Here is a 15,938-nt window from a genome sequence, read left to right on the forward strand (position 1 = left end):
TCACCATGGTGGTTAACACATCCTGACCACCTCAAATCTAATTAGTTCTTGTCAATGTTTACTAATTTTGTTTAAAAATGTATTTTTTTCAGTCTATTCTAACCCTATTCTTTTTTTCATTATGTTTTGTTTTACCATAGAAACAAGTTTCTGTGCATGACAAAGATGAGTTACCAAACAAGGCCTGTTCCTCCAATATGGAAATGCATCACCCGAAGGAAAGCATAAGCATGCAGTACTTGCTACCATGCCAGAATGAAACGTGAACACTATATATCACTTTCAACTTCATGCCTGTATGTAACACCATCGTGAATAATTCGCATTCCCAATTACCTTTGGAATAAGAATGCAGTTAGCGGTTGGTTACTCCGCGATCACACAATGAAATTTTAGGTGACTAGAAGTACTAAAGAAAACCACCAAGTCAGTTTAGATACAGTAGAAGGTTTTCTCTCAAAATTATCTTTGTCCGTGTTGTGGTAGAAGGTTGACTGCTAGAATAAGAAAAAATAAAGGCTAAACTCCCACTTCTTAATTTTGCACCACAATTTTGCAAAAATGTCAATTTGGCATTCTTCATACCAGTAATCTTGTTTTAAGTGCTGGTGAAGTGACTGCAGGTGTTTTTCTAGCAGAAGTTGGGAGCAAGCTAGTTAGTGAACACCCAAGTGGTTTATTCAAAGACGTCTCTAGGTTATTTGACAGCCCCAACCATCTCAAACATAGGTTGTGCGTGTGACTGACTTCGCTTTGCCACTCCCTAGACTCACTAAAAGCACCTAGACATATGGAGTTCACATTAAGTGTGTTAGCCCCCTAAATTAGCTAAAGGGGGCGACAATCCTCCTCTCTTGGCCGCTCCTTTCTCGACTCCCCTCACCCCATGCACATTCCCTTTGCACTCGCCCTCTCAGTTCACACTTTTTGATGGCGGCATTCGTCGTGTGCAGCAATGTGATTGACGCGATATCAGGATTCGCAATCAATACGACTATCACCACCGGGGGGGCTACGCACCACATTCAAGAAAAATCTGTCATGGCGCCTGTGCGAATCAAAACAAAAAGCGTAAAAAAAGCAATAGGCGCAACCAGCAGCGAAAGGACGCTTGCGCACATTTTTTGCGGGAACAGCGCCAGCACAACCATATGACTCTGGTACATCAACAGTGAGGCATGGATAAGCCCCAGACCTTCACAACTGCCCTTGCCCGCCGGATTTGGCAGCAAGATAAAAGAATGTCACCACCTTTAGTTTTATTCATGGGGCTTTATTAGGTACTGCTGTTTGCACCCACTTGCGGCTATAACACGAAAGCTGCTTTTACATGCGCTCTGAGACGAACGACACAATGTTTCGCATTGCACTGGCGATCTTTTGCGGACGCCTGCCAAAGCTGTCAAAGCTGTTCTGGTGCAGCTTCACAGAATTTCGGTGATTTTTCTGCTTTCGGTACAATATGGCGCGGAAGTTTGCTAGAGTACCAAAATGGTGCAAATGGTGCAGTACTTCCATCCCTGCTAGAATGTATTCCATCTTGTAGGGCAAAAAATTAACTAGGTCCAATCAAACGACGTCAAACTAGATGATGTCACGACAAGCTGCGGCAGGAACGTAAAGGCAGCCCTGCCACTTGTCTTTCTTGTTTGCATCTTTTCAGGTTTGCCAAGTTTTTTCGCATAATAAGAGTGCTGTTTTCTGTATTGCAGAAGGGTAATTTACTTCTACAGCAAAACTTGTTTATATACTTACTGTCCCTTTAAGCGCAAGAAGGTGCACTAATTTATCTCCTTGCCATTCACACTTCGTTTTGACATGACAGCCCACAGAAAGTGCAACAAGGAACACTTACATACCTTGTCAACATCCTTGACGTTAACGTAGGAGGCTCCAAGGATCTTCACTCGGAATGACTCATCCACTTTGTACAGGGAGACGGTAGGTTGCGTTGCTGATATAGACGGGTTGCGTCGGACATATGACGGTGTGACGTAGCTTGAAGGTGGGATGGCTTTATATACAGCGTCCTTCAGCATCAGCATTAACTGAGGTATTTCTCCTTTGGCTATGCACATTCGGATGTACTGCAACATAAATGGCAAAAATAAAGAAGACGAAACACTCACGAACTCGTCTTTTTAGACTTGAAAAGGTTCTGTGAAAGCATCTCAAAAAGAAAACTCGTGAAGAAACCATTGACAATAATTGTTGATGCAAGCAGACAGCCGAATACTTCAAGAGAGTTATTCGCTTTATTAAAGGATTGGTGCACTTGACAACATATTGTATTTGTTGCAGTGGGAATATTTAGGTAGCATCTGTTGTTTCTCGTTGCGTAATTTTGCAGAGAACAGAGCCGTTAACCAGCACATCTCTAGCAGTAGTATAGGTAAACAGCACGTACGTCTGAAAGAGCTATGACAGTTGGTGTTCGGCAACGAATGCGCCCCGCAACTCGAGCGCCCCTTGCGTCGGTGCCTTTGTTCCAACCCCCAACTGGCAACTCCCGGCTGCTAACTTCCAACCTCCAACCACAGACCACGAAAATGGTCAAAAGAGCCAAAGAAGGCTTCGCAACTCAAAAAAGAAGAAAAAATTCAGCAGACTCAAGCAATCCATTGATTTTGAACTCATTTACTGTTAGGGCAGCTTGTCCTCACGGTGAACGTGGTTATCTTCTCAACAACTTCTCTAGCATGATGTGGTAAATGCTGTCTTTGTCCGCAACAGTGTACTACCCGCTGTGGTGTCCGAGATACGTCCACAGGCACCGTCACTCACAGTCTGTGTCATGCTCAAATTGCCAAGCACGAATGTTGCACAGCAGCCCAACGGTTAGTGCACTTGGTTGCCAACTGCACATGCCTTCTGGTTGCCTTCAGGAATCGCAACAGTGTTTTTGAAGCATTGCATAGCAGTGATATGCGAGACCAAAGATGCAAGATCTCGTTCAACGAGAAAGGTCTTCCATATAGCTGGTTTCAAACGTTGTGGAGGGCAAGCCTTTCATCTTCAAAAAATTAGGCAATAGCATGGAAGGTGTTCGACAATTTCTCTGCAGCCACAGGCATTGCAATCAGTGCAGGTTGTCTTTAGCGCAGTACTGACCTTAATAAGCAGTACAAAAGATGTGTCTACATCCACAGGCAAGCAGAAAAAGAAGAGGGGAGAGAGGAGGGACAGAGACACTCACCTTGTATCGGCACAGCGGGTACGACTTGAGCAGGTACTGGTTGACGCCACACACCTTGAGTAAATAGTTGTGCTGGTGCTCCTGTGCCAGGGCAAGCTGTTCCTCACGCGATCTCCGTGAGCACTTGAGCTTCTTGAGGATGGCCTCGCGGATCACGGCCTCGGGTACCGTGTCCTTGTGCACCTCGAGCGTGTGCTTCTGTTTCTCCCCGCTGTCCGACAATCCCCACACGCACACCATCACCAACCCTGACAGCACGAGAGCAAAAAACGGAAAGAAGAGGGGGTCAGCTTTGAACGCCGTGGCAACAGTATCCTCTGCTTCATACACAGCCGGCAACACCGTGGAAGCTACGCAAAGAATGCAGTCACGGAAATCTAACTCTGCACGTTTTGTAGTTCAGTTGATATGATACGCGATGCTTTCTACGGAATATCTACTTCACATCATTGCAACTGTAACTTGTGGAGGTCAGTTTACGTTGTTTCAAGTATTATATATGCGCGACTCCATGCTTGAAGTATGCGACCTAGCATGTTCTCGTTAGGAACACAAGTGGGAACTACTGGTCGCAGAAATGCGTCGCTGCGCTCTTCCAGTGCTACGTAAATAGATTCCGGTCCTCGATGCCTTTTATGCAATAACTGCGTCACATCGCAACATAAAAGTATGTCAGACTTCACACCTCAAGTGTTTTGAACGACCTCAGCTCGTCGACGCAATCACGGTTAATTTGCATTGGACCGGTACAGCTTGTCAATGGCAATTTTCCTGTTTTCAAAGCGACTTGGGCGAATTAGGCACATCCACCTAGTTTTTCTCCTACTAGATAGAAGGCTGCAGTGCCTGTGTTTGAATTAGTCTCTTTTGTTTTACTACATAGACGTCAGCACTTTTTCAGCGCCTCGTAGGAAACATTCATTCAGCTTTAGTGTTCTACAGGAATGATAGCAGCCATTTCGTCAGCACTCAAAGGCCGCGCTTCTGGAATCACAAGCCTTTGGCGCGCCTTTAGGCAGTCTGCCACTGACAGCTTGCACATGCAAAGGAGAGCCGCTGCTCAACTCTGACAGTGAAAGTGAGAGTGAAAGTGATGCACTAGGGTTTTGTTCTATGAGTGAAGAGGATGATAATAGTCTTCTCATCACTTCATCTACCAAAAATGACAATTCGGAAAGCAAAGACGACATTGACTTGGCCTGACGGTGGTGCAGCGTCTTCACGCTTAAAACATGAAGCAAATTGGTCGAAAAAACTTCAGAAGTGTTTTCGATGATTTGTATACATTGTGTAGGTTCTGTGTAACTGCTTTCACCGGAGCAACTAGAATGGGACATTGTTGTATTAGCTACCTTAGTATTTCTCATTTATTGTTTTGAAGAGCATTCTGTTTGTACTGACCATTTTTTTATACATACAGTACTGTCCACTTGCCTTAGTCTCGCATGAGACTGGCAGTATTGAAAATAAATGAAATAAAAGGTACATCGGTGCTCGCGAATTTCAAACCCCAATGCAATGCGGTAATTATGGCTGGGAATTGAACCAGCAAGCTTGTGATTGCCTCCATTCCAGCACAATGTTATAGACACCAAGCCACCATGATAAGCAGAGAACCTCACAAGGTGTGGGCTCTGAGAAAAAGATGAATATCCTAACAGTCCATGCTTCTAAACCAACAGAACCGTACATTGCTATATTATTCGCATACCATGAGAAAGAGAATAAAAAACGGGAATACTAGTACTACACTATGTAAACATTGTATTCAGCCTTTTATCACAGTTTGCACCCCGTAAAATTTTGATGCCCATTGTACATGTGTGATACTGATCCAGACTACATGGACATCTGATGTGAGCACAGATGCTCCTATCTCATAACTTTTTCTTCAGTGTCACGGAAAGTTGTTGGATGCAGAAGTTTGCTGTTCATTTGGCATCATACTCAAGATGGCTGGGCCGCACATCATGCTGCTGTTCTGCTGTCAAGTTACGAGACATTATCTAGCATTTCTCTAAACGTTAAGGGCCATGTTTCTTGCAATGAGGTCAAATTATGTTTAGGGATTAAAATTTTTTGTTCAATGTAGCAAAAAAGCGCATCTAGCCAGAGGTCAACTTAAGAGAAACTGAATTTCATAAAGCATCACGCGCGCACAAGCAAACATAAGATGTCGTTACTGCCCACCAGTATTTTTCCTCACTGGCTTCGTCTTGTAGCTAGAAAAGAGATAGAAACCACAACAAAGCAAATTTGTTCTGCTCTCTCCCTTCACTAATGTGTAGCTTCATCAGGAGTTAGGTCACAGGTCACAGGATTGTGAAATACAAGAACAAAATACTCTCAACCAAAATTTTAGTGCCAAAGTACAGCAGAAGCCCCAGGCCCAGGCTTTCACTTGTTTACCCACTGCCGATCACTTGTTAATGCAAAGTGTTTTACAACTTGCCAAAAGCTGTTTCCAGTTCTTTCTCGTAAGGAGAAACAGCCGAGAACATTTGGGTCAATTTCATTGAGATCGTTAAAACAAACAGCAGCAGTCATCCTAAGTGCTTGCTTGGCAGGGATTTCTAGCTGGAAAACAAAGATACTTGGCCTGCCTTGTTTCCTTTCCTACAGCATAGGCACATATTGTGGTTACTCCAAATTCACGCACAATCAGTATGCATGATCTTATGCCTTAAAGCTACCCTAGAAGCAAAATACCTTTTTCCTGGCCTTGATCGACAGCTACATTACGAATGGTTAAGTGAGAAATTTGAGATTGTTCTGTTTCTTCAGTGCGGCTAGCACATCGTGGATAAAAACAACAATACTAGCCATGATTCCATGAACTGCCCAATTCCCATATCTTATGCCCCTGTCACACTGTTACGCATAAACTCCGTTGAGCATGAAACTCCCTAATGGAGATTTACGACAAGGGAGTTGCAGCCTTGTCCCACGGCTCAATATGAGGTTTCAATGAGAGCTGTATGGGACACAAAGAGCGCTGCTATGCTTATCTTCGCATGCAAAATTTCACACATGTAGTCACCCTCAAACAATCTATGCGCAGAATGTAGTCTAATAAAATCATAGCAAGAAAGTGAGGTATATGTTGCTACAAGACTCGTATTCTCTAAGCACAGCGATGTTGAAAGCGATGCCGGCCACACTGCGCTCTTGTCTTGATACGAGAGTTCACATTGTTATAACGGCACATGATAACTACGAGTTGTGGTTGCGTGATAACTGGCATAGCACCCGGAGCACACGGATAAGCAAACGAAATGGCAGAACGACATTTCCCCATGCGGCACGGTGAAACATTGGTTTACAGAGTACAGGCACTGATGTCCCAAAAAACAGATCAGAAACTTCCATTATGCAATGCATTATGCAAGGAAAAAGAATATTGCCAAAATTTAAAAGTGTGCTAGTTAAGACGATTTTGTTTGTGTGGATTTCTTTGTAGCTGTAGCTATTTGGAAGCGAGAGTACTCCGTCCAGCCACAATGGTCACTGCCAAACTCCCTTCGCCAAACGCTCCACTGAACTTCCTTAGCAGAAAGGAAACTGTGTGGCACCAAGTGCACCTCCTTCAAGATAACGACGATGGAGTTCAAAGCAGTTCGTGGGTCCTCAAGTGACAGCAGTTATTACAAAGAGAACTGCCATACCTTTGTCCAGTTTCCGTTCTAAGTTGGCCGGTAGCTCTTCCGAGCTTTCAATCTCAGGTGGGTAGACGTACGAGGCTCGACACTCTTCGCTCCCCGTGTTCCTCGTGTCAACTGCATCTTTGCACACGCTCAGGATGTTGCGTCGAAAGTCGATGACCTCGGAGTCTTTCATGTTGTCGAACTCGTGAGCGCAGCCTCCGACTGCCAACCCTTTCCATGCGAAAGACAACAAAAACAGCGATGAACGAACCAAAGTTGAGCACTTCACAGAGAAACAGACTAAGTAATTGTTTGTACGACTTTATCTTTGTCACTTACGTAATTTATTACTAACATGTACAGTTAGTGTCAAAAGTTTACAGAGTGTGGGATCTGAGAAAGCACTGAAATTTCCAAGCACTTTGTGACCACAGCCAATAAAACCATGTAACATTATGTTGTTTACATACAACTATTAGTACAGGCTGTAAATTCAAATAAAAGGCTACATGTAAAGGCTGCAGAGACATTCAGCTTTCTCTCAGGTAATAATGATAATAATTTTTTAAAATAATAAATAATAATAATAATAATCACTGCTGGCAGCTCCTGGTTAGACAACTTGGCAGACTTCGCTTCATACTGAGCTATTGATAATGCTTCGAAATGCGCAAGTTGGATGTGGCTACTATTAGTCAGACAAGCTGGTGTAGGAAAAAAATATCATGCAGATTCCACGTACTGTAGGAATCAATGTAAGCAAAGCTTTCTGTGCTGTTTGCTTTTGACTGACGATAATTAGCGGTAATGCTGACAGCAAATGTTTAATTTCTTCAGCACTTAGTGCAATACAAGAGTGGTGAGTTGATGTTAAACGTTACCTTGTGTGCACCACTGCTGTTTGTCTGCACAGCAGACAGAACACACACTAAGACGTGTTTGCTTGAGGCATTGTTGCACGCTACTGTTCATAACCTCCGAGAAGGTTGGCATTGTGATTACCTCACAAGGCACACGGCATCATGGCGCAGAAGCGTTAAACTTTAATTGAACTAGGGGTCTGTTCATGCCAAAACGACAATCAGATTATGAGGTGCACCGTAGTCTCAGCCTCCAGATTAATTTTGGCCACCTGAGTACACGACTGTTTCTTTATTTCGGCCCCTTCAAAATGCAGCTGCCATGGGCGGAATCAAACCCGCGACCTTGAGCAACGACCTTGAGCGACCTTGAGCAACACCATAGCCACAAAGCTACTGCGGCGAGCACGAAAGTGTTGGTTTGAAGTGCAGCCGCTTCCACAGTGTAGCCTAGATGCTACAGTGCTTTCACGCGGCTTTGCGTCTGCACACCCTGCATCAGGTGTGTGCTTGACAATTTTGCATGGTGTTTATTTTCTAGAATTATCAGAAACGCACCGCACCATACCTTGAACTTAAATTTATACAGTTTCTTCGCAACCGCTGTCGTGTCAAGTAGTAGTGTTTCGTCGCCTTCTCGCATCGCCTTTTTCTCCCTTCCCCGCACTCCCCCCCCCTGTATGCAAGCTGCGAACGAAGAGTGGTAAGGCCGTTATTCACTCATTTCGTGATTCCGTCAGTTGACAATGCAAGGGGTTTTTAGGCACAAGGGCCAGGGATGACCAAAGAACATCAGGAAATGGTATGGTGAGGTCGATGATGCAGTGAATGATAATTGTCAGATATAACGTGGCTGTATAGGAGCCTAAAATATACAAGTATTAAAATAATGTAAAGGGCAAGTGATGTTAGCGATGACCATAAAATATATTCCAGAAAGTGATAATACAAGAAAACGCTTTGCTTCCAGTAGTACTACTTCTACCAGTCTCCTCTCTATCATTCTCTCTACCTCCCCTCTGGACGCTTGCAAGTTAGTTAAGTTGAAAGTAGTACAAAAGTAAGCATTGCAGTTTCCGCATTGTTTCCGTGGAGGGTCACGGATAATTACAGCCATCAAGAAGGTATTGTGGCGACGCCCAGAGAGCTCCAGGGGGCATTGTGATACAGCAGTGGAAAGGTACAAACGAGTTTCTCACATCGCTTTTCCTCTCTGCCATGCTCCTTCCATGTATATGCATGCTCTGAACCACCTTTTGACGAGGCGTGCAAGACAGCGAAAGCGACAGCAGCAGCAGTGGAAAAGTCGAAGGAAGACCCAAAGAAGCTCCGTTGTAAAAAGTGAGTTCGCGGCACTTAGCACGGCCAGACGAGAGCGAGCGTGCATTCAAGCCCTGTCGTGGACACAAACGCTGCGCATACACACTCCAGTTGCATGTAGCATAGTGTAAGTCTGCTACGTAGCACAGACACCGCGGCTGCCTCGGAGTGCTGCAAAGAGTCCGCTGGCTGAGCACCCTGCGGCCCACTGAGGACAACCATGTCGGGCACGTTGTTGGAGCCAAAAGTGTAAGTGTGTGGTGTTTACAAGAATATCCAAAATCAAATATGAACCGCGCGTCACGGTGACATTCAGTAGGCCGAGCGTTGTGAGCACGCCCCGCTCTGCCATGTCATATATCTTGACAGTGCAAGTCATTGAAGAAGCGGGAGCGCCGCAAACAGGATGTTTCGTTGCCAAAGCTCCGCTTGTATTGAACGCATTATAGCACTTTTTGCAGCAGAGTATTTGCGAAATAGTTCATTTTTAACTGCAAATGTATGTCTCGACTTTGATAAAAAGTGGGTCAAGTGGTTTAAAGCCTCAGTATAGGAGCCCCATGCAAATTTACACAAAAGAAGTGTGCAGGCTTAAAGATAGCAACACAAGGACAGGATAAGATGAGAGTTTGTACATCATGCTCTTAATGGCATCTTGGAGGCACACTCGAGTACACAACTCAGAAGATGGGGACAGTATAAAAAGTATTACTACTATACACGTGGGGAACTTTCTCTGGTAATGGAGGGAAAGCTACAGGGGCAGAGCTTCTGCACATGTGTTATACTTTGCCAAGTTTTCCATCGGTGTTTGACCGCGCTTTTAATTTAATTTGGTGCCAATTTGCACAATAATTCATGCTTGTGAATTTCTGAGGCCCACATTAGCACCTGAAGAGCTCTCCTCGCCAAAACGAGAAACTCCTTACGGATTTCTGAGTTGAGCTTCTTCTCTTCGGTGTTACCCTTGGGCTCCACAACTTTCAGGATGGGCTGGAAGAGGTGCAGGTCGCAGAGTCGACGGTACTCATCGTAGAACTCCTCCTTATCTCCATCACGGGTGATGGACACGAATATGTACGATGACGGTTCACCCAGGTGTCTGTACAGTGGGTACTTCTGTGCATTTTCCCAGAGGTCCTCTGGAACAACAACAATCAGGTAATGGCTATTCGTACGGCAGAAACAGAAAAGGAACTCTGTTATGTCTTCCTTTAGAGTGTTTCATTTCTCTGACTGCTGTAGCGTGAATCTATAATCGTACCGATCCACAGTGGTTAAACAAGAAATGCCTCTGAAGTCACCATTTGGACAAGTGGACTTCTCCGGACAAAGGGGAGTCCCACTGTTGAAATGCTGACTCGACCACTGCAGATCACTTTTAAGTCCCTACCTTCCAGTGTAGTACATTTGTCTTGTTTTAAGCCACATTGCCACACTAAATGAAAGATGAAATTGTTGATTGTAATTGACCAACAGTGATTAGCTCATACCAGTTAGTTTAATGCATTTACATGTGGTGAAATCAAAAACATGTTTCTGTAAGTGAACAAATCCACATGCATAGATGCCAAAGATAGTGGATAAAGGGACACTTGTCGCCATAGCTCAGTTGGTTTAGCCCCATACATATCATGCAGAGGTCATTAGGTCAGCCCCCACTAACAGCAAAGTTGTGTTTTCTTCCAATTTCATTTCCTTTTTTCACGAATACAATGTTTATCGCAAATAAGAGAAACAGTTAATTTTCCTTATGTTCACTTGGCTTCATTATCTTTTGACTCCATATGGTTGTTACTAAAAACTGGGCCCCTCTGTTCCCAGGAACGAACTTGCTGTGTTCCATGGAAACACAGTAAGTGACAAGCACTTCTGTTGGGCAACCTAAGCACAAGTCGGCAAAACACTTTACTATTTGACAAAATGCTTACCACAGATAAATGGCATGAACCATGTCACATTATTAACAATTAGGTAGCCACAGATGAGGCAGCAAGAAGCTACCTTTCAAGCATGCATTGTAAGGAAGAACCCACCCTTGATGCTCTCTAATGTAGCATCTCTGGAACACGAGAGGGGGATGATGATGCCTGTTGGGAGTAGACAGTCCACCACGATGGTGTTGGGCATAATGGGGTAGCCCCATAGCTCTCCTGATGATGGGGGCATCTTGGCTGTCTCCTACAGGCTGCTGTAGTAACAACGATGCCAGCAACTGTTCTGGGCTGCACAAATTAAGAACAAGTACCGAAAATTATGCGAGAGCACCACGTGTTTCATTTAGTTTTAGTTCTAACCATGAATACTGGAGTGCCTCACAAACTTTATTCCAGCAATCCTTTCTTTTTAAATCTCAACATGCTAAATACACTATGGGCTCACGTGCAGAAATGTCAGTCAAGATAATAGCACAAACTAAATCAATTATGCAAGGCATGTTCTGTAAGATATCGAACTTGGCATAGCACATGTCCAGAAAAGAGCGAACTTACGAAATTAAGGTCGATCACTTCTGGAAGATACATTTTCTCATCTTACCATGGAAATTTCAAAAGAAACTAGAAATAGCCATGGGACCACCATGTTCACACACTTATGAGAACACTTCCTACTGCTCAGGAAATGCCTTTCTACTCCAGCATATCTGACTAGATGCCACGAGTGCCTGATAACGAAATTGTAGCTTCATAACTGCTGGGGAACGTTACTGCAGCCAAGCAACTGCGCTAACCTGCACTCAGTGAACTCGGGAGCAGTTTAGAGTCTTAGCATGTTTATCAAGATCAACAAAAACAGGCAACAGATTTCAAAAAGATGCCACTGCCATTGTTCCCCTAAGAAAACTGCACCTATGCGTACGCACATGCCAGAGGGAGCAGTACTGCTTATTATGAGTGCACTTGGGCTTCCTGCTTCTCTCATTTTGCTTTTATTTTTCGCCATCAATAGTGTCAGAATTGCGACCACTTGTCAGACTGCCAGCCAAAGGCTTGTTGATGGTCAGGTCTAAGCAAACCGGCAGGCAGGCTTTCCCAGAGTGACAATGCAATTAGAGAACCACAGGCCATTCACGTAGAGAAATCAATTACGAAAAAAGCCTCGATAAGAAGAATTTAAATGATTTTAAAGAGGCAACAGTGAAAATAATGTTATCTACAGCACAATCAACAAGCGAACTTGAACCAGCATAATGTCTCTCTCACAAACGACAATGAATCTCTGAGCCACTTGTAAAATACTTCGGTCACTTCTCCCAATTGTTGGCTATCACTGGCAATCAGGCTTTTGTTATTAGAAGCACCAACAACTTGGCTTCTTTGTATGACACCTTCATGGCATAGTTGCAAAACACATGCACGGAAAGAAACAGACACTGAAACGGATTAACCCTGCGCACGCTCCTTTATACAGGAGACCTTCTGCATCGTAAAATTTTGGATGGGACTGGCACAGAATGGAGCGGCCATTTAAATTGGTAACACAAATCCTACACTATAAGAGCAGCTTGGTTTCAGGAAAATATATTCTCATAATCCCAAATTCATCTGGTCGCTCTGACATATACACACAGACTCCAGGCACTGAGCGCAAAAACCACATTATATCAACGTGCAACAAGACCAAGACCTGCTACAAGGTTGTGTGTAGGAGTTTAGATCACTATGCAGTTCAAAAGAAAAAAAGCTTGAAGAAGAAGAAGAAAGCTATTCGAACAAAACTTGTAGCACATTATCGGGAATCAACCTATTTCACTGCTTTCATATCAGTTAGGGAAACTCAATTTCAACATTTGCATATTCGATGACAAAAAGGCTCTCTTTCGAGCCACCTTCAGCTTCGTAATTTCGCGCGAATACGAATGGGAGCCACATGCAAGCTTAATATTTATTAAATCAACATCGATTTCGAGAAAGAAGAAACTGAACGAATAGAAACAAGCCGGCCTTTTTTTTTTCTTCAAGAATCAAGAAAAGCTAGGGAGTATTAGAATCAATTTCCAAAGGAGTGTTGCCGTACAAAACGTCGGAAGAAACGTGAGTTTCTAAACACAACCACATTATGTAACATTTTTACCGTTATTTTCCTCGTAAGAGAAGCAACATTCACCCGCCTCAGCTGTGTTTGGCAAACCGTGGCTTACACAAGTCGTAGAAAACGAAGCAAACACTCGACAGGAAATGAACACGCATACACATTATAAAGTCAGCGGCACAAGTCAAGGATGAACTCATTTGGAACCTTCGCGAAGCCGTAGTTAGACCAAAAGCGAAACCGTTCCTATGCAGTAACTTTACGATCGAGCCGCAAGTGCTTCTATGATGCACTTCATAAATTAAAACACGATTTACGATGCCAAAGCTCACACACACTTGCTGCCTCCAAACGATCGGCGCGACCGGTGTGTTACGACAGGGCTCTTGAACTACGACCCTGAAGTTGTTTTGATCTCGGCTACCTTATCTCCGTGCCGTTCTGTCGCAAAACAGCCGCTGCAGAACGCTTAAAACGGAGGCAGCAGGGCCGCGGGAATCCCGAGGAGAGAAAAACGCCCACATCTTGACTAATTAATCGGCCTTAACGGGACTCTGTACAGCTCGATGTGTCGTTCGCGGCAGTGGCAAATTAGCGGATACGTACCCCAGAGACCAACCGAGCGCCCAATCATAAGGGGACAAAACATTCAGCATCACCGGTCTCTCCTGGTAGCGGACGAGGAAGAGAAGCATCGTTGTCCATTCCGCACGCCATCAGATCCCCAACACGCTCATCAACAACACATAAATATTTAAACCAAGAAAGAAAAACTGTCTGCAAGGCGCCGCCGTTAACAAGACAACAAACACTGCTGAGTGGGCGTACCTACTCATAAGCCGCAGTTTCGCATTCAAACATTTTTTTTCTTAATATTCACCTCAATTATTCTAATAATTTAGGCACACTTTGTTTTTTTAATTGTTTTAAATGGTTCATATGTATTATTGAGACGATATATAATAACAATTAAAACAAGTCGCAAAAACATACGACTCCAAGTCGAGTACTAGCCGTAGCTTCGTTTTGCATCTTGCGCGTCTGCTTTTTGCGTGGCGCCGCTTTCGGTTTTGTATTTGTGACTTGTTGGACGTCTACCTCGCTCCTGGGATTGGCCCTCGAAGACTTGTCGCGATCCTCCCGCCTCCGGTCAGCTGGCCGAGACTTGTCGGTCTGCTGTTGGCGGCGTGCGTGCACACGCGACGCGCGGCGCGCTGTTTTGCTCGAGTTTGTAAAGTTCGTACTGCGGAACTGCGCGAACTCGGGGCCTGTCGCCGCTGGTCGAAGGAGCGCGTCGTTCAAATTCAAGCCCAGCGAGTGCGGCACTCGAAGCGGTGCGCGTGCGTTTGTGTTTTGGCGCTTGTGAATCGAGAAGTACGGTTCGTCTTGGGAGAGTTTCTCGGCGGGACCTTACTCGCCCGTTGCCGCGCGCGACGGCGCAGAGGTGGGCGCGTGCGGTACGTCCGACCAGCGGCGGCACATGTCTGAAGACGAGAGCGACGTGGATTTGGACCCGGCGCATCAACTCGTCAGGTTGCGCAGACGACTGCCGGCGTTCAAGCAGCGGCCGCCGCCGAGCAGCGACGACAGCGACGCGAGCGAGGACCCTTTACCGGACGGCTACTGTCACCGCAAGTCGACGTCGGCCAACTCGTGCTGGACCATCTCCGATTTGAGCCGTCTGGACGGCAGCGGGCCGCTGTCGCCCGCCGCGAAAACTGGTTACATGTGCGAGGTATGTATACATGCCGCATGCGTGTGTGCGCGCTGCATGGACGGTCGCTTCTGTTCGCCGCGCAGTTTGTTTTGTCTTTTGTTTCCTCGCCGCCACGGCCACGCCGGGTGCTTCTCCCCGCCACCCTCTTTTTTAATCGCGAATGTTTAATTCTCTCACCCTCCGGCGGGGTTCCCGAACTGGCGTGATCCTTCAGCTCTGCGACTACACGACGACGACGACTGGCGCGCGTTGGGGCGCTCGAGCAATCCGGTTGGTCTTGTTTGCCGCGGTTATGAGTTGGTGAAAGGTTTATATAGTTACGCGTACCTAACTCGATCGCCTGTTCGCCCTCTTCTTTCGTGCTTATTCGTTTTCTTGTCTCTCGCCCCCGGCACACCTCGTTTTCCTTTGCTCTTTCCTTCTTCGTGCGCCCGTGATGGAGTGGGTTCAGGTGCCGTAATTTAGGAAATGAGAATACGTCGGAAGTTTCGTGAGCAGCCGTGGCAAGGTAAAATGTTAATTGCGATCTATCTATCTATCTATCTATCTATCTATCTATCTATCTATCTATCTATCTATCTATCTATCTATCTATCTATCTATCTATCTATCTATCTATCTAATCTGTGATAAGTAGGATAAGCATTTGGTAATTTCGCGACTTGCATGGACAATTTGAACGTTTTTACGTGTCATCAGAGCGAAATATTTCGCTCTGATTGCGTTTTTATATACAAAAGCTAGGCTCTGATATGACAGGCTACTGGATAGTCATCTAAAGAGTGTGTTATGTCACCCAGACAACGTCATTCCGAGCTCATTAGCCCAACCCCATAGCAAAAAAAAACAAGAAATAAAAACAAGAAACGTAGCGGACCAGGGACTGCATGCGACCCACTATGGGTACATGCGCCGCTACCAATCAGGTTGAACAACAACGACGACGCTTTCTATGAGTCGTGTCATCGAATCAAATTAGGCTTAACTATTTTCGCTGCTCTCGACGAATGAAACGGGGAATTTTACTCAGAAGGACTTGCTTACACTGAGGCCAACTCAGCGCACATTGTAAAGGCTCACTGATATGCATTTTCGTCACAAACCCTGAAATATAACAATGTCGGCGGCCATCCATACTACGAACTACTACTACTAACTACGTACTACTA

The 15,938-nt window shown here is 45.0% G+C and overlaps 2 protein-coding genes across 4 annotated transcripts in view; one reads left to right on the plus strand and one right to left on the minus strand.

The window, feature by feature from the left end:
• Positions 1 to 13,869, minus strand: part of LOC139056184 (phosphatidylinositol 4,5-bisphosphate 3-kinase catalytic subunit alpha isoform-like) — a 34,911-nt gene extending 21,042 nt beyond the window's left edge. Inside the window, exons 1-6 of the mRNA XM_070534196.1 lie at positions 13,659 to 13,869; positions 11,057 to 11,245; positions 9,950 to 10,162; positions 6,862 to 7,071; positions 3,197 to 3,444; positions 1,860 to 2,087 (exon numbers count right to left, since the gene is read on the minus strand). Coding sequence (XP_070390297.1) covers positions 1,860 to 2,087; positions 3,197 to 3,444; positions 6,862 to 7,071; positions 9,950 to 10,162; positions 11,057 to 11,189 — 1,032 coding nt within the window. The 5' untranslated portion in view covers positions 11,190 to 11,245; positions 13,659 to 13,869. The remainder of the gene's footprint in view (positions 1 to 1,859; positions 2,088 to 3,196; positions 3,445 to 6,861; positions 7,072 to 9,949; positions 10,163 to 11,056; positions 11,246 to 13,658) is intronic.
• Positions 13,870 to 14,110: 241 nt separating this feature from the next.
• The window catches only part of LOC139056185 (EGFR adapter protein-like), a 259,948-nt gene continuing 258,120 nt past the window's right edge, over positions 14,111 to 15,938 (plus strand). For 2 of the 3 annotated variants that reach the window (XM_070534198.1, XM_070534197.1), the window contains exon 1: positions 14,111 to 14,787. In XM_070534198.1, the coding sequence (XP_070390299.1) occupies positions 14,533 to 14,787 (255 nt within the window). In that variant the 5' untranslated portion in view covers positions 14,111 to 14,532. The remainder of the gene's footprint in view (positions 14,788 to 15,938) is intronic. The other variant, XM_070534199.1, reaches the window with a different exon arrangement.

This window comes from Dermacentor albipictus, chromosome 2, assembly GCF_038994185.2.
Source record: "Dermacentor albipictus isolate Rhodes 1998 colony chromosome 2, USDA_Dalb.pri_finalv2, whole genome shotgun sequence".
Classification (NCBI taxonomy): Eukaryota; Metazoa; Arthropoda; class Arachnida; order Ixodida; family Ixodidae; genus Dermacentor; species Dermacentor albipictus.